At 44.0% G+C, this 18,706-nt stretch overlaps 2 protein-coding genes across 6 annotated transcripts in view; one reads left to right on the top strand and one right to left on the bottom strand.

The window, feature by feature from the left end:
* The window catches only part of slc25a22a (solute carrier family 25 member 22a), a 38,606-nt gene extending 29,830 nt beyond the window's left edge, over positions 1-8,776 (top strand). For 2 of the 3 annotated variants that reach the window (XM_064312161.1, XM_064312163.1), the window contains 5 exons: positions 448-508; positions 1,556-1,709; positions 2,144-2,298; positions 2,849-2,924; positions 3,424-8,776. In XM_064312161.1, coding sequence (XP_064168231.1) covers positions 448-508; positions 1,556-1,709; positions 2,144-2,298; positions 2,849-2,924; positions 3,424-3,577 — 600 coding nt within the window. In that variant the 3' untranslated portion in view covers positions 3,578-8,776. Of the gene's footprint in view, positions 1-447; positions 509-1,555; positions 1,710-1,750; positions 1,784-2,143; positions 2,299-2,848; positions 2,925-3,423 lie in introns of all 3 variants that reach the window. The other variant, XM_064312162.1, reaches the window with a different exon arrangement.
* A 4,144-nt stretch (positions 8,777-12,920) lies between these two features.
* The window catches only part of LOC135241784 (diacylglycerol lipase-alpha-like), a 55,759-nt gene continuing 49,973 nt past the window's right edge, over positions 12,921-18,706 (bottom strand). For all 3 annotated transcript variants that reach the window (XM_064312461.1, XM_064312460.1, XM_064312459.1), the window contains exon 20: positions 12,921-17,913. In XM_064312461.1, coding sequence (XP_064168531.1) covers positions 16,860-17,913 — 1,054 coding nt within the window. In that variant the 3' untranslated portion in view covers positions 12,921-16,859. The remainder of the gene's footprint in view (positions 17,914-18,706) is intronic.

Genomic DNA, 18,706 nt, shown 5'->3' with positions numbered 1-18,706 from the left:
GGCGATGTTGTGATATTTTACTGGATCCAGTAGGTGATATTGTGATATTATACAGGACCTTGTAGATGATATTGTGATATTATTCTGGATCTTGATGGTATTACAGCACTCTAAACTCAAAAATTCCCCTGACTAACTGGTTACCTAGGTTACCAACCGCAACCTTCTGTAGCTAAATAAAAGGAGGAAGGGATGGCATGGCCGCCCGTCTGGCTTGTGTGTGACAGTATATTTTCCATCTCCTTTGTGCATTCTCAGCTGTCCTTCGTCTTATTTTTGTCCACTGTACCTTTTTCAGGATTCATGTAAAACCAGCGTCGTTTCCGCTAACTCCGCGCAAAGCGTTTCCTGTGTCCAAGCGCTTCTTCGTCGCCGTGTTTAACTTACTGGGAGGAATCGCTCGTTACACTCACGCCTGACCTTCTGTCCTCCTGTCCCCGACCACAGGTGATCGTCACCACTCCCATGGAGATGCTGAAAATCCAGCTACAGGACGCCGGGCGAATTGGTGAGAGGGGCTAGGGTTGAAAGGGTGCGAGTCTAGGCTGAGCACAGCCACTTCCATTAGGTAGACGGGGAGATGCTGCCCCCGGTGGTTGCGTTGAGAATAGCGCATGGGAAATTCCTCGCTTATGAATGTTGTTTCAGACAATTATTTGGCCCAGGTTTGGTGTGTCCGCGGTGTTTGTGCTTCTGTGTGTCTCTGTGGTTCTCTGTGTCTGTCTCTCTGTGTTTGTCCTTTTTGGTGATGTTGTTTGGGCGATGGTGTCTGTGTAATTGGTGATGGTGTGATGTAAATGGTAAATGGTAAATGGACTGCATTTATATAGCGCTTTTATCCAAAGCGCTTTACAATTGATGCCTCTCATTCGCCAGAGCAGTTGGGGGTTAGGTGTCTTGCTCAAGGACACTTCGACATGCCCAGGGCGGGGTTTGAACCGGCAACCCTCCGACTGCCAGACAATCGGTCTTACCTCCTGAGCTATGTCGCCCCTGATGTCTGTGTATCTTGGTGATGTTGTAGTGTCTGTGTATCTTGGTGATGTTGTAGTGTCAGTGTATCTTGGTGATGTTGTAGTGTCTGTGTATCTTGGTGATGGTGTGGTGTCTGTGTATCTTGGTGATGTTGTAGTGTCAGTGTATCTTGGTGATGGCGTGGCGTCAGTGTATCTTGGTGATGGTGTGGCATCAGTGTATCTTGGTGATGTTGTAGTGTCTGTGTATCTTGGTGATGGTGTGGTGTCTGTGTATCTTGGTGATGTTGTAGTGTCTGTGTATCTTGGTGATGGTGTGGTGTCTGTGTATCTTGGTGATGTTGTAGTGTCTGTGTATCTTGGTGATGTTGTAGTGTCAGTGTATCTTGGTGATGTTGTAGTGTCTGTGTATCTTGGTGATGGTGTGGTGTCTGTGTATCTTGGTGATGTTGTAGTGTCAGTGTATCTTGGTGATGGTGTGGTGTCTGTGTATCTTGGTGATGTTGTAGTGTCTGTGTATCTTGGTGATGTTGTAGGGTCTGTGTGGTGTCTCATGTTATTGGTATGATGTCGCCCCCTAGCGGCCCAGCGGAAGCTGATGCCGGAGGCCGTGAGCTCAGGCCCCGCGGCCCCAGTGGAGATGAAGTCCCCCACCGCCATGCAGCTGACCCGGGACCTGCTGAGGAGCAAGGGAATCGCAGGGTTGTACAAGGGCCTGGGAGCCACACTGCTCAGGTACGATACCCTGTACCCCTGGGGTACAGCACTCAGAACAGGCTGTACATGGGCCTGGGAGCCACACTGCTCAGGTACGATACCCTGTACCCCTGGGGTACAGCACTCAGAACAGGCTGTACATGGGCCTGGGGGACACACTGCTTAGGTACGGTACCCTGTACCCCTGGGGTACAGCACTCAGAACAAGCTCTGATGTTAGTTTCAGAAAGCCTTGCACCGCACTCTAGTTATTTCAGCAGGTGTTGTGGCTTTAAAGTGGTGGAGATTTAAACATTATCAGCCAGTACAGCTTGTTAGTATAGCTTGTTACCGGCATTATGTATATCATACAGACTTCTTTACTTGTCTTTACCAGCTTGTTAATAATTTTGGAGGCCACGGTGGCTCTCTCTGTCTCTCTCTCTCTCTCTCTCTCTCTCCCACCCCTGCAGGGATGTGCCATTCTCTATAATCTACTTCCCTCTCTTTGCCAACTTGAACAACCTGGGCCGGCGGGGGTCGGAGGGCAACGCCCCCTTCTACGTGTCCTTCGCCTCGGGCTGCATCGCCGGCAGCACTGCCGCTGTGGCCGTCAACCCTGTGGACGGTGAGAATAACACACACACGCGCACGCACACACATACACACACACGCACGCGCACGCAAGCACGCACGCACGCACGCATTCTGGGATTGCCGTTGAGGTTGGAATGAAAACCAGCAGACACAGGGGTCCCCCCCAGGACCGAGTTTGAGAGCCACAGGTGTACAGCGATCGCTGCAGCCCCGTGCCGATCCGCACTGGCTGGCGCCCCCCCCCCCCCTTTCCGCGGCGCCGCGAGCGATGGAAATCGGGAGAGGGGGAGGGGGGAGGCGTGAGAGAGAGCGAGAGAGAGTGAGAGAGATACGCGCGGAGCGGTGCAGCGGGGACGCGGGCGTGCGTTTGGCGTGTCCGTGTGCTCCCGGCGCTGCGGCTCGTGACGTTAATCTGAGGGTTTACGCCTTCTTAATCCAGATGGATTTGTGCGCCTGCGGCTAATCAACAGGGCTTGATGCTGTTTAACTGTGCGGTTGCATATGCTGGCCGCTAATCCGTGTAGCAGTATGTGTTAATGCATGTGGTGCGTGTGTTTAATGTGAATACTTTTCTGTTACAGTGATAAAGACCAGGCTACAGTCTCTGACAAGGGGAAGCCAAGAGGACACTTACTCAGGAGTGACCGACTGCATCAGGTAACATTTCCTCCCTGCACACACACACACACACCAACGCACACACGGGCACAGCAGACAGACACTCACACACACACGTGCGCACACACGTACACACACACACAATTAAAGTGTTATTAACAACTTATAGACCAGGGCGTCCAAGCCTGTCTTTTAATATCTTTATAATCATTCAAAATTTTTAAATTCTGCTGTAATTCTTCAAGAAAATTTACTTTAATAGGGTCATATATCATCTCTGGCATAATGTGGCATTAATAGGGTAAATCTTAACTCCTCAGACACTCATTAAGAGCAATTGAGGCATTAATTAAGAACTAACAATTCATGAGTCCCAATCAGGGTTAGAAATGAATACCAGCATTCACAGTTTATAACAGCTGACAGTTATAATAATATATTAATGTGGCGAGAAATCTTGTGCAGTGTGTGGGGATGTAACAACCGTGTTCTTCGTGAAGCCCTGTTACCGTGACAACCCTTCTCCCCCCGAACACAGGAAGATCCTCCAGCGGGAGGGTCCCTCTGCCTTCCTGAAGGGGGCGTACTGCCGCGCCCTGGTCATCGCGCCCCTCTTCGGCATCGCCCAGGTAATCTACTTCTTGGGCGTCGGCGAGTACCTGCTCGACTTACTGCCAAAACGGAAGGACTAGCGCCCCCCGCGGGACGAGGCGCGTGTGCGCGTGCACATTTGGACCCGGCAAGTTGAGGACCAGCTGACACCTGTGTAGCAGTGTTTTTTTCTGAATGTCGTACTTTTTCTTTCTTTTCTTTTTTTTTTTTTGCAGTGGTGCAGTGAAATGATTTTTTCTTTTCCTTCTTTTTTTTTTGTTGTTGCAAAACTGCCTGGGTTGAGTCTGGATTCCCAGCCAGCTGCCTGGCAACCCTTAATCTCAGCCGACTGATTGGTCGCTTTCAAATTGCAAAAAAATATGCACATCAAGTCTTGGATGACTTCTGCAGCACCTGTTCATATATGCTCAGATTCTGAGGACCAATGCTTAAATGCTGTCAGTGTAATTGCGTAAACGCAGTTAAACTCAATACTGTCAGTGTTAATGCTTAAACACAGTTAAATTCAACACTGTCAGTGTAATTGCTAAAACCCAGTTTAACTCTGCACTGTCAGTGTGAATACTTTACTCTTAAATTCAACAATGACAGTGCAAATGTTTAAACTCAGCATAACCCAACATGTTGAATGCTTAAACTCAAACTCAGCACTGTCAGTGTAAATGCCTAAACTGAAACTCAACACTCAGTGTGAGTGCTTAAACTCGGTTAAACTCAACACAGTAAGTAAAAGTACTTTAACTGAAACTCAACACTGTCTGTGTAAATGCTTAAACTTAAACTATACACTGTCAGTGTAAATATGTTAACTCAAATAAACAGAACACTGCCAGTATAAATGATTGGACTCAATTAAACTCAGCACTGTCAGTATAAACGATTAGACTCAATTAAACTCAGCACTGTCAGTATAAACGATTAGACTCAATTAAGCTCAGCACTGTCAGTATAACTGATGAGACTCAATTGAACTCAGCACTGTCAGTGTAAAATGGTAAACTCAAATAAACTCAACACTGACAGCTGTAACAAGGCAAACCCAACCAATTAAACTGAAATGTTAGCCACTCAATTAAACACAAAACTGTCAGTACAAATAGGTATTTTCAATAACATTAAATGCTGTCAGTGCACATGGTTAAACTCGCCTAAATGGAACATTTTCATTAAGCGGTTCATTTCAATCAAACAAAATGCTGTCAGTATAAATGACTAAACTCAAAATGAATGAATTGAAAAATTCAGTGTAACTGGAGAAACTCAAACGAATACTGTCATTGCCCCCAAGGAATTAGACCACTGTGATGTCATCAATGATGTCACTGTGGTGTCACAATACACATACACGCATGCCTAGTCTGAGTTTGGCTCCCCTATGCCAGACTGTTGCAGTCCTGGGTCCAAACTCGGTGGGCCGTAAATGCTCTTGCTAAAAGAACTAGCCATCAGCCCTTCAAAACAGTAAACTCTGCTGTTGCTCTTTACACTTGCGTGTAATGCTTCTCCTTAAATAAAATAAAAAAAACCCAACTGAGAAATGTAATTTCTTATGAAATTGTTTGGGTTGTAGAAAAATGCCAGGCTTAGGGTCCACCGCTGAGCTTTTTTAACCAGATCTGGATTCCCCTAAAGTTGGGGAACACCAAAGAAATATCATTGAAAGGAAAATGAAGGGCATATCCAATCCGTTGAGAGCCCGTGTGGATGCCCTATGTTCTGGAAACTTCTCTTCACCCCCCCAACCCCAACCCCAACCCCAACCCTACAGACATTCCATAATCAGCTCATCCAAAACGCACCCCAAAAATGTTGAGAAAGCTGGAATTGATCCAGAGTCTGGATTTCTGGATCTGCTCCGCTGGGATCAAGATGAATTTTGCTGCGTTATGATTTTCTCATATCCTCCTTATTCCTGAAATTTCAAAAAGGAAATCAAATCCTGTTTTGCAATTTACAATCAGAGGTGAGAGCAAAGTGTATTTATTTATCGATCGAAATTCCTTTCTATATATCTATATTATATATATATATATATATATATATAAATTTGTATTTATCATTTTACTGCATCTGTGTCCAGCTAACTGTACTGTATATATGCAAAGACAATATGAATTTTATGTTGTATTATATTTTATTGTTCTTTTTTTTTTTTTTTACATGATGGCTTATTTGCACGCCTACCTCTCCCGATTCCTGTCTCTCTTGTCATCGTAGTGGTGTTGTGCTGTCGTAATGTTGCAAACGGAAGTGCTGGAGTTGTTTTTTTTCCAGTTCTGGGGATTGAAATATACTACTAAAATATGCGAAAAGGGTGAGATTAGACTTGGTATGCAACTGGGAGTGATCACAATTTTGCTCTACGATGATTGTACAGACCAACTCCCCATAGGGGGTGCTATCTCGAGATACATTGTTTGCACAGGATGTGCTTACTGCACTGTCCTGTCTTCTCGTGACCAAACTGCATTCAGGATTACCTGTGGAATTGCTGGTTTCCTATGAAATATTCACGTTAGAATAGCTACACCGCATCTGCCGTATGATTGGTTGTTGCTGTTGCCGGGGAAACCCAACGGCGTATAAGCAATCAGCTGTACAGCTCATGTTAGTCACTGCCTTTCTCCAAGGAGGAAGGACCTCACGAAAGCTCGCTTTTGTTTCGTCTGCAAAGAGTTTGGGATTACAGGGTTCTCACGTTTGTCAACGATGACTTATTACATAAGAGCGGACCTTGCTTTGTCACTGCAGCTGAAGAGGTGAATCACAGAAAACAAAACATTACATGGATGCAATATGGAGCAGTTTCGTAATATCCTGAACTGAAAATCTCTATCTATATTACCTGCATCTAAAATCATTCATCGTCAGGAGGAACATCAGTAAATAACCAGTTTATCCAGACTTCAGATGAGCAGGTTTTCAGATTTTAGCCGCGATGGGCGTTTCTGCCTTCGTTCCGTCACATTTCTTTCTGGGCACAGCGAGCAGGAAAGAAACAAACTTAAGTTCTCACTCACGAAGATATGAGGTTTACACTGGTTTCTTATTGTCCACTTTCTGACTCCGGGTTTCCAGTGACGCGATGAATGATGGGAAAATGTGTTTTAAGAACTCCACCTTTGCACAGAGTTACTTGTGTTGAATCCAGGGAGGGAGCTGCTCCAATTGGTCAGACCAAGAAACACGTGGGCGAGTTAAAGTTACCTTGTGTCCACAGTGAAGTAGTGCCTGAATAGTGTGAACATTTAAAGGCAACCGCTACGGGGAGAACAAGACCTCAGAATGGAGACAGTGGTAAATGAAGAATATCTCTCATTTGGTTCAAAAGCCTCTTGCTTTTGTTATTTGCTTTGCAAGGTCTGAGGCCTTTGTTTACAGACACAATTGAGCGATGCACTAAGGGATTGCGGTTTCTCTGTTTGCCTTTTCAACGGGCTGCTGATTGTTCTCCTTATGCAGCGGTGTGGTTTTTGACGGTCGTTTGACGGTCGAATCATAGCGCATTGCTCCATTTTGTTTATAATCAAAGGCCACAGACTTTTTCAAAGCAAATAGCTGAAATAGCTGAAAACCGGAACCAAATGATAATTAATCATTGGTCTGCATTTTGAGTTCATATTTCTTTCCCCCACAGTGAAGGTTCCCCTTTAAATGACCAACCCCTTGACCTCTATGTGATCCTAGCTGGATATTTTTAATTTGTTTGTTATTGTTATTGTTTTGGTTTTTATTTTTTATTTCTGGACCATTCCACCTGCAGACTCATCTCATGTTTTTGTCATTGGTCTCTTTGCTTATCGTCGTTGTTCTTATTAGCGTTCTTGCGATTGTGGCTCTTAACCTTGAAACGTGTCTATTTGTTTTTATCAGCTGTGAAATTTGAACAGACTCTGTGAAGCTGGCCGTGTGTATCTGTGCGTTGGGTGAGTGCGTCTGAGTTCGGCCGGTGCTGTGTACGTATCTGTGTTAAGCGCTGATGTGGACGCTAGGCTAAGAGAGAAGTTAATTCCTTTAGCTGTCAGTCACTCCCATTTCACTTCTTCCTGTCATTCTGTCCTCTGGTCTGTCTGTCCGTCTGGCACCTCTTTCTCGCTACCAGGACAGACAGACATCGGAGTGATTTAAACACCAAAAAAAAAACTACTTTATCACCGTCAAAGAAGCACAAAGAATTATTTCACTCAAGACGAAACACACTGAAGGTGTCCCAGTTAGAAATGTACAAGTAGGACCCCCTACTGAGACGACTCAGCAACGCAATATTCAGGAACTGAATGATGTTTCTAGTGTACCACAGCTAAGAATCCAATTTTATACAAAATCTCAATATTTCTATTTTAGATTTATGACAGAGCAATACATTTGTAGATGCTGCAGTGCCGTAATTATGCACTCTTGCTGAATTTACCATGAAGGTCACATGGTTTATTTCATGTGTATGCAGGTAGTGACTTGACTGCACATCGTGGAGACTGATCTTGTGCATTTTAGCTGGGCACTTTTTCTGTACACTATCTATATTCAATACAAATCTATATATGTTGCCTACTTATTTCCAAATAACACTTGATCAGAGAATGTAACTTCAAATATTAAGACCAATGTAAGTTTAGTTAGGTAAGTGAGATTAGTTAGTTTAGCTGGTCGATTAGTTAGTTTTATTAGATTAGATAGAGGTTTTACCTGTCGCTCCTGAACTGCAGCTCTCTGTCTCCGCTGCCTCACAGCGATGTCGGGTTAGCGGGTTAGCACGTTAGCGGGTTAGCACGTTAGCAGGGTTAGCAAGTCACACGTAATGCAAGACTGACAGCGTGGTGCCTGAATGCGCCCACTACACGTCTCCCGCGAAGCACACTAATGCACGGCACACAAGTCCGGATCATTCTGATCCCCCCCACAACCCCCACCCCCAATCCTAATCCCAATCCCAATCCCAATCTGGACCTGGGAAACATTCTTTATGCGGAGCCTTTGTTCTGTTCCTCCAAGAGGAGTTGTGCTTCAAAGCACTTTAAAAAAATACAAACAAACAAACAAAAACACCCCATCTCACCCTCCACCCCTCCCTCTGTCCTTCTATTTCAAGTGTGTATACGTGCGTGTGTTTGTACACAGCAGAGGGGGTTTGTGAATAAGTGTGTGTATCTGAAACATAAATTTAAAGAAAAATTCTGCAATTGTCATGTTGTTGTTTACCATGTGAATAAAAACAAATACACTAAAAAGTGGCATTTCCTTGACACAGATTGTTGTCCAATAAAAACAAAATGATTGTGCTGTTTGTCGGACTGTATTTTTTCTCAGAACTGGTCGTAAAGGAAGTGCCTTCATCGTCTACTGAAAGATTTGGCCCCTGTCCAAAGGCTTAGTCCACATAAAACGGTAAAATAAAGAACTGATTTGCGCTTCGAGATTTTAAGATGCATCATAAGATGCAACTTTGGAAAGCATCAGATTGAGCACAAAAGTGTCAGTGGCCATTTGCAAAGTTTGTCTTGAGTGACCGCACTAACAAAATCATTTCAGAGACTTAAGGCAAGGGTGAGCTTGATAGCTACCCTCAAAATAATCCTTACAGCTGCAAAGCATGGGGATTGTGGGATACTGGGGTTCCTTTTGGAAAAGGTTGGCTCAGAAGTAGAGGGGATGATGGCAGTAAGCCTATCATAAGGGCCATGTAGAGTAAAGGTTACCCCTGATGACAATAGTAATGTTATCATAAGGGCCATGTAGAGTAAAGGTTACCGCTGATGACAGCAGTAATGTTATAAAGGTCATGTAGAGTAAAGGTTATCCCTGATGACAGCAGTAATGTTATCATAAGGGCCATGTAGAGTAAAGGTTATCCCTGATGACAGCAGTAATGTTATCATAAGGGCCATGTAGAGTAAAGGTTATCCCTGATGACAGCAATAATGTCATCATACGGGCCATGTAGAGTAAAGGTTACCCCTGATGACAGCAGTAATGTTATAAAGGTCATGTAGAGTAAAGGCTATCCCTGATGACAGCAGTAATGTTATCATAAGGGCCATGTAGAGTAAAGGTTATCCCTGATGACAGCAATAATGTCATCATACGGGCCATGTAGAGTAATGGTTATCCCTGATGACAGCAATAATGTCATCATACGGGCCATGTAGAGTAATGGTTATCCCTGATGACAGCAATAATGTCATCATACGGGCCATGTAGAGTAATGGTTACCCCTGATGACAGCAGTAATGTTATCATAAGGGCCATGTAGAGTAAAGGTTATCCCTGATGACAGCAATAATGTCATCATACGGGCCATGTAGAGTAAAGGTTATCCCTGATGACAGCAGTAATGTTATCATAAGGGCCATGTAGAGTAAAGGTTACCCCTGATGACAGCAGTAATGTCATCATACGGGCCATGTACAGTAAAGGTTACCCCTGATGACAGCAGTAATGTTATAAAGGTCATGTAGAGTAAAGGTTACCCCTGATGACAGCAGTAATGTTATCATAAAGGCCATGTAGAGTAAAGGTTACTCCTGATGACAGCAGTAATGTTATCATAAAGGCCATGTACAGTAAAGGTTACCGCTGATGACAGTAGATCTCTGCCCTGGCCCTGGGGAGATGCAGGATCGGCTGGATTTTGTTTTTGCCCTAAAAATCAAAAAACTCGTTCAAACCGAAGAAACCAGGTGAGGCGAGCTAACGGCTGATTAAACTGATGAACTTATCGCTGAGCTACCAATTAAACCCAGACTTTTGGGACACTGGGAGCAGAGTTTGGGACTGTGGGGTGAGAGGTGATATTCAGGGACTGTCCTGGGGTATGCATATAATTCATATTTACTATCTTAACCAGCCATTAAAGTTATCATCTGGTGTAGCTTTGCTATGATCAAGGATGCCAGTATACACTAGCGTGTATCCAAAATACAGAACACCTCCCGAAAAATGTACTCTATCTATGAAGTAAAGTCAAATTGTAGGTGCATTGCAGATGGCATAAAATAAAAGTACAGTCCCCTCCAAAAGTATTGGAACAGCAAGGTCAATTCCTTTGTTTTTGCTATACACTGAAGACAATTGAGTTTGAGGTCAAAAGATGTACATGAGATGACAGATCCAAATTTCAGCTTTTATTTCCTGGTATTTTTATCTAGATTTGTTAAACTACTTAGAACATATCACCTTTTGTATCAGACAACCCAATTTTTTAGGTGAGCAAAATATTGGAACATGTGACTGACAGGTGTTTCTTGTTGCCCAGATGTGTCCTGTTAGATTGATTGGTTAAACAATAAATAGTTCTGAATGTCTGCTCTTGGTTTTAGCCTTGGGTTTTGCCTGTGAAAACTGCATTTGTGTTATAAAAGATAAACTAACATGAAGACCAGACAGCTGTCTCTGGGAGAAAAGCAAGCTTAGAAAAGAGGGAAAATCGATCAGAGCCATTGCACAAGCATTGGGTATAGCTTGTACGACAACCTGGAATGTCCTGAAAAAGAAAGAAACCGCTGGCGTACTGAGCAACAGATGTCAAACAGGTCGACCAAGGAAAACAACAGCAGTTGATGACAAAAACATTGTGAAAGCTGTGAAGAAAAACCTCAAAACATCAGTCAGTGACATCACAAACAATCTCCACAGGACAGGGGTGAAGGTATCTCAATCAACTGTTCGAAGAAGACTTAGAGAGCAGCAATATAGAGGCTATACCACAAGACGCAAACCACTCATCAGTAGTAAGAATCGGAAGACAAGATTAAAATTTGCAAAGAAGTACAGAGATGAGCCACAAAAGTTCTGGAACAAAGTTTTATCGACTGATGAGACCAAGATTAACCTCTACCAAACTGATGGAAGGGCCAAAGTGTGGAGAAAGAAGGGATCTGCTCATGATCCAAAACATATAAGCTCATCTGTGAAGCACGGTGGAGGAAGTGTCATGGCTTGGGCTTGCATGGCTGCTTCTGGAGTGGGCTCACTAATCTTTATTGATGATGTAACTCATGATGGTAGCAGCAGGATGAATTCAGAAGTTTACAAAAACATTCTGCCTGCCAACTTACGGAGAAATGCGTCCAAACTAATTGGGAGGAACTTCATCATGCAGCAAGACAATGACCCAAAACACACTGCCAACACAACAAAGGATTTCATTAGGGAGAAAAAGTGGAAGGTTTTAGACTGGCCAAGTCAATCACCAGACCAACTCAATTGACCATGCATTTCACCTCCTGAAGAGGAGATTGAAGGGAGATTGAAGGGAGGGGGGGCCCCGAAACAAACAACAACCGAAAGAGGCTGCAGTAAAAGCCTGGAAAAGCATCACAAAAGAAGAATGCAACAGTTTGGTGATGTCAATGGGTCGCAGGCTTGATGCAGTTATTGCAAGCAAGAGATATGCTACCAAATATTAAGTGTTATTTGCTTTCATTTACTTAAATACTCTCTGTTCCAATACTTTTGCTCACCTAAAAATTGGGTGGTCTGATACCAAAGGTGCTATGTTCTAAGTAGTTTAACACATCTAGGTGTAAATACCAGGAAATAAAAGCTGAAATTCTGAACTCTTGTCTCATGTTCATCTTTTTATCTCAACCCCAAATGTATTCAGTGTATTGCAAAAACAAAGGAATTGGCCTTGCTGTTCCAATACTTTTGGAGGGGACTGTATATACTTAAGAAATATATACTATAGAAGCTATATACTTAAATAAATGCTTCAAGCTGTTAATAACACTAATATTACCACTCCACTGTACAATGAGTGCAGAAAGTAAATGAGAGTAAATAAAGAAACAAAGTATGCTTTTTATTTTTAAAAATGTTTTGTATGAAATTGGGTTTGCTTTATTCATTTTCAGGCAGGGAAGTTGGGGGGGGGGGGGGTGAGATACATTCTCAATCTCTGGTAGAAAGGAAGCAAGGGAAATGCAACTCAGGTACACATTCAGACACATGATCAACTTCAAAATCTTTGCCTTAACCTCTATATGTATTTACCATAATACCTGATAAATATAACACATTCAGGATTTTCTAGATTGTTCCAAATGGGGTTTTGGTTGGTTAGACTACAATAACTGAACACAAGGCTTGTCAGGATAATTTATATAATGCTGACAGTTATGCAAAAAAGGTTCTTTTGGGGAAAGTACCAGGGCGATACTCACAGTCACACAGGAAGCACAGGCAGTGGTCAGTGTGTAACCACGCCTTCTGTCGACCGTGATTCTTCAAAATAAGACCAAAAAAAAAAAAAAAAAAAAAACAGAAATTTAACAGCAATATTCAGATTTGCTTGACAGATCACCATGTCGTTTCCCGGTACTTTTGCTACTTAAGACACACTTCCCTTTTCCATTGTCTTTTCAGGGGACAAGTGTTTTTAGGCAGGCTGAATACAAATTCTCCCTCCTTTAAACCCATTTAAAAAAAAACCCATTGATGATAAGCATATTAATACAATTAATAACACTCATTAAAAATATAAATATGCATTCATGAATGATTAAACATTTTCATAAGCATTCAAATCCACATTCATGCCTCTTAGCCATTTCTTCAAATTGCAGTAACACAGATAATTGTTTTTTGCTCTCTTTCCAAAAGCTCTGAAAATGAACTTGTTGGGGTTAAAGATGACAGAATCATCTGCACTGTAAAAAAAGATATATTTTACAGAGAATTACTGGCAATTGGGTTGTTAGAACTATATTGGAACTCACGTACCCTATAAACCATGTTACGATGTTTCACCGTCAATAAGAATGCGTTTATTTACATTTCGGCTATTTTCGCTATCTTACAGACTTTACCGTAAAATTCGTTGACATTTTTACAGTGACAGCGTGGTCCTAGGGGGTGTAACTTTTCAGCTGATGGTCTGGGTGCCAGCAGTGGGACGTACGGGTCTGCTTTTGGCTTCCCAGCAGCCATTGCAGTATTCATTCAGGATGCTTTGCTGCCAGTTCCAGCTCGTCATGAGCTTAATTAAAGCAGAGTTTGCTTTATATAACACAGCGTGTCATTGCTGTTATCCTTTTTCAGGGTGAGAGCCAAAATGGAGCTTGTCTGCTGCACAGTAGCCTTAATTCGCAAGCCTTTTGTTTTGTGCCAACAGTAACATTTCTCTCTGTCTTTTACTCGCCATACACACAGACACACACACACACAATAATTTGTGTTCATAAATGCATTTCATAAATACATTTGGCAATATGCATTTTAAAGGGCCATGGTAGATATGTGCAACGTTTATTACACAAATCTTTTTTTGAAGGCATTGATTTTGAAATATTGAAAACTGTGCACACAACAAAGCAATGATAATAGCAAATGCACAGAGGACAGTCGCAAAACAACCATTCCAGATAGAGTCATGCATGAGAACATTTTAAGAAAAATCTGCAATCACCAAAATAAATAAACAAAAAATAAGTATTAATGTCAGTCTGAAACTTCAACTGGTTTTGGAACCAAGTCACCCTTGGGTGGGTCTGTCATCATCGTGTCACCATGTACCTGAGGAAGTATGGGTCACTGACCACCAATCACTTGTGTACTAACGCAGCACTAAAACATAACGCAATTTCAGTAAAAGATTAAGTCTGGCAAATGCTACTGATGAATGAGAGGGTAAATCAACCCCTAGAAAATTCATAGATTCACTCAGTTACCATTTGAATTCATGCAACTTGAAAAAAAAAAAAAAGTCAAAAGAGTGACATCGCAGAGTTCACTACATCTCCCATAATGCCTATCTATTCCACCCAATCAGAGGAGAGGGAGTGTCCGACTCTCTCCTTTGGGTGTGGTTGTGACTAGCATTAATGTTTGATTCGTGAATGAGAATGACTGGCTAGGTAAGGCTTTTCCTGTCCACTGATTAGAGACGAAAGTGTTGTGCCTGGGTAAAGGACCGAGGCTTACAACAATCATTAGAACATGTAAAGGGTGTAAGTGTAAGTCACTTTTTATGTGCGCCCGTCAAGCAAAGCAATAAAAGCAGTTATTTTTTTGCTTATTGAAATAACCTTCTGACACGTCAACAGACTGTTATCAGCTAATCAGAGCAAAAATGTAACAGATTTGCTTTGGATTCTTACCATTTTTACTAAGTGCTAAAGTTCCTTTGAAAAATCTTCACCAGAGCATATATAGCGACGTTGGTTTACCCCCATCATTGTTCAAATATTTCCTAATCTTTAGAAAAAGCCTTATGGAAAAGATTCAAAATTCAGATTCTAAATTAATTCAGCAACAAAAGAACAAAATGAATATTTGACGTTGACTGGACCTGGATAATCAATCTTTGGGTATTGCTTTTTTTTTAAACAAACAAAACATATCACTTATAAATATAAGTTTCATTACTTTAAAAAGCCCACTAACCCCCATTCATAGTTTAAGGAGTGTAATTGTCAAATTAAAGAGTACATAAAGTATCCATAATGGTTTTTCTATTATTTTGCCATTTGTTTTTGAGTATTAAACGACTCTTGAATACATTTAATAAAAACATGACATTTCAAACATCATGTACAGTAATATTTACACCTCTTGTATATCTATATATTACTGTAGCAGTTCTTTATTCTTCAAAGTGACATTAGTGTATTCTGATAAACCAGACAATATAAACCGATTTCCTGTATATCACAGCATGCAGTCATGCAAAGATATTTCAATATGTGCTCAATTTCATACCTCGCCACACCATAAAAATCCTTATCCATGAATTCTTTTTTTTAGCCTGCATTATGTCATACTGAATTATAGATAATCATGTGTATGAAATGATAGTTTAAGACAAGTGGCAATAGGGACACAGATACAGGAACCAGCTTGCCTTCTATCTAAGGCTCTGGTGAAGGTTTGTCAGTCAAAACATTTGCACCTAATAAACAGAATTCAAAATGGCCAGAAAAGACAGCATGAGCGTGTTACATTTTCCCCTTTGGTTCACAGGTATTACCCAACGTGCCTATGAGCCAAACCTACTTGGAAAGTGTTAAGGGTTAAGGTAACACTTTCTATGAAGCCTGTATCTATATTCCTATATAAATACATTCATAATCAGTTATAATGCAGATTTTATTCATTATATTCAGTTATAAATATACATAATTAATGTTGTATATTAATATTCACAATTTTAAACTATAACTGTAATGACTTCAAGAATTTTAAGACCTTTTTAAAAATATTTTAATGTTTCAATGAAGGAGTGCTGTATTCAAACTACCCCAACCGATGCAGGCTCCAATTCAAATGCTAGCCGATGCATCTTTCTTCCGTTAGCATCTTTAGCATAGTTTATAACTCTTAACAGCTTCATTATGAACATGTCTCTAACGCGTCGTAGAAAGTGTTATTAACGTAGCGTAGCATGATGTAAGTACCGCGACAGGGACGTAGCAATCCCGTAGCAGCGTGCGCAGACTACTGAGGGGGGGTTGGGTGGGGGGGGAGGGGGGGCGGTGAAAAACCCAGCCTGGCAGACATCGCCTGGTCGGGTATACCGTTCATAACAATAACGCTTAAAAAAACGAACGTTTCCATGCAAGTGTTTGTTCACTCATTAGGCACTGTACCCGTGTAACTGATCACCTGGCTTCATAGGCCCGGACAGTCAGCCATTTTCTGACCCCGTTCAGTACAGAGAGAGAAAGAGAGCGGGGGAAAAAAGTGAGACAAAGTGCCGGAGTGAAAGAGATGAAGAGAGAGAAGATGAAGGAGAAAAAGAGTGGAGAAGTGTAACAGAGAGAGCAAGAGGGAGAAAGAAGGTGAAAGTGAGGCAGTGCTAGAGTGAAAGAGCAAGAGAGAGAAAGAGCAGAGAAATGTAAGAGAGCAGGAGAGAGAAAGTGAGGCAGTGATAGAGTGAAAGAGATGAACAAAGAGTAACGAAGTGTTAGAGAATGAGAGGGACAGAGAGAGAGTTAGAGAATGAGAGAGGGACAGAGAGAGTGTTAGAGAATGAGAGAGGGACAGAGAGAGAGTTAGAGAATGAGAGAGGGACAGAGAGAGAGTTAGAGAATGAGAGAGGGACAGAGAGAGAGTTAGAGAATGAGAGAGGGACAGAGAGAGAGTTAGAGAATGAGAGAGGGACAGAGAGAGAGTTAGAGAATGAGAGAGGGACAGAGAGAGAGTTAGAGAATGAGAGAGGGACAGAGAGAGAGTTAGAGAATGACAGAGGGACAGAGAGAGAGTTAGAGAATGACAGAGAGAGAGTTAGAGAGAAGGACAGAGAGAGTTAGAGAATGAGAGAAGGACAGAGAGAGTGTTAGGGAATGAGAGAGGGACAGAGAGAGAGTTAGAGAATGAGAGAGGGACAGAGAGAGCTGCAGTACACAGGGGGGACAGCCAGCTGTGTCAGACGAGGGAGGAGAGCACGCTTTCTCCGGTGTAGAGGGCAGCGGACTGCAGGGGGAGGCTCCCGTCCAAGGGCGAAAGGTCATTCAGCTCCCCCGACGAGGAGAGCGGGAAGGAGGACGAGAGCGACAGGCTGGAGGACTGGTCGGGTTTCGGGGCCCGGCCCCGTCCCGTCCGGGGCCCCTCGTCCAGCCCCTCCTCCAGGTCGTACGAGCCACGCCCCGACTCGGACTCCTCGTCGGAGAAGCCCAGCGTGGGCCGGTCGCTGCCGTCCAGCCGGAACAGGTTGTCCAGGAGCTGGGAAAACTCCAGCACGGTCTGGCAGGGGGCGCTGTCGGGCAGCGAAGACGCCGGTTCCGTTTCCGCGCTGGGCTCGGGTTCTCCTCCCTGCCTCGTCGCACCGCCCTCCTCCTCCTCCTCTGAGGCCTCCTGGTTCTGGGGGCCGGCCCGGGGGTGAGCGGGCCCCGTGGGGGAGCAGTGCAAGCTCGGCAGGGCCAGGGTCCGGGAGAAGTCCCTGCAGCCCGTGGAGAGGAAGTCCGTGTACGGGTTCGGCGCCACCTGGTGGAGCCCCGAGCCTATGACAGTCTGAGGCCGCGGACCCGGGTAGGGCTTAGCCGAGGGGAGGTGGTGGTATTTAGGGGGCGTGGGAGGGGAGAGATGGAAAGGGTAGCTGGGGGCGGGAGGGAAGAGGTGGTGGGGGTATCTGGGGGGCGTTGGAGGGGAGAGGTGGAGAGGGTAGCAAGGGGCTGGGGCGGAGATGTAGAAGGGGTATTTCGCCATGGAGGGGGACAGGTGGTGGGGGTATCTGGGCCCGCGGCCGGGGGCGGAGCCCGAGGAGTTTTTGAGCGTCAGGGCGTGGCGGGGGAAGGCGGGGCTGAGGGAGCCTCGCGGGATGTCCACGCTGTACAGGGACTCGGCGTCCGACAGGCTCTCCGTCGCGGCCAGGGGCGCTTTCAGACCTCCCCAGTGCCCCACCGTGAGGTGCCCACGCACCCCCCCGGGAGGACCACACTCCGAGAAGCCTTCCAGAGACAACTCAGAGGGCACGCAGGACCTGGGGAGGGAGAGAGGGAGACAGGGATGGAAGGAGGGGAGGGAGAGAGGGGAGAGAGAGAGAGGGAGGGATGGAGGGAAGGAGGGAAGGAGGGGAGGGAGAGAGAGAGAGAGGGAGGGAGGGAGGGGAGGGAGCGAGGGGAGAGCCAGAAACAGAAGGATAAGAGTGGTGAGATTGACCAAGAAGCGAATGGGAGAGAGAGAGAGAGAGAGAAACAGAAAGACAGAGAGAGAGAGAGAGTATGCAGAGTGCCATAGGGTGGCGAATGTGGGCGTTGCACGATAGGATGTAGCGTCGAACGACACAGATGAACAGGAGACAGGAAGGAGAGAAAGTCAGACGATATTGTGAAAAGAACAATCCAAGCAGCAGAGGAAAAGATGGAGAAGGAAGAGAAGAAAAGAGGACAATAAGAACGGGAGGATAAGAAAGAGGAAGCAAAGAGGAGGAAGGAATAGAGGTTGTGGAATTCACAAAAAAGTGGGCATGAGTACACAGGCAAGGGGCAGGGGTGCAGACGGCGAGGTGGGACGGCCAGGCCACAAAACAGAGGGAGACGGTGGGACCGGGGGAAAAAGAGAGGGAGGGGAGCACAATTACATTCCACAGTAAATAGAAAGGAAAGACGGGAGCCCGCACTCTTAATGAATAGATATAGATTATGAATGTCTACGCAACAAAATCATTTTCATTTCATTTTCATTTTCGTCAAGACACTGAGGACGGCTTAGGCCGAAACATGTCTGTCTCTTTGTCCACATAGGAATGAAAATGAAAATGATTTTGTTGCGTA

Source organism: Anguilla rostrata, chromosome 16 (genome assembly GCF_018555375.3).
Source record: "Anguilla rostrata isolate EN2019 chromosome 16, ASM1855537v3, whole genome shotgun sequence".
In the NCBI taxonomy this organism is placed as follows: domain Eukaryota; kingdom Metazoa; phylum Chordata; class Actinopteri; order Anguilliformes; family Anguillidae; genus Anguilla; species Anguilla rostrata.
Note: the sequence above shows the minus strand (reverse complement) of the source record. Positions and strands in the feature narration are given on the sequence as shown.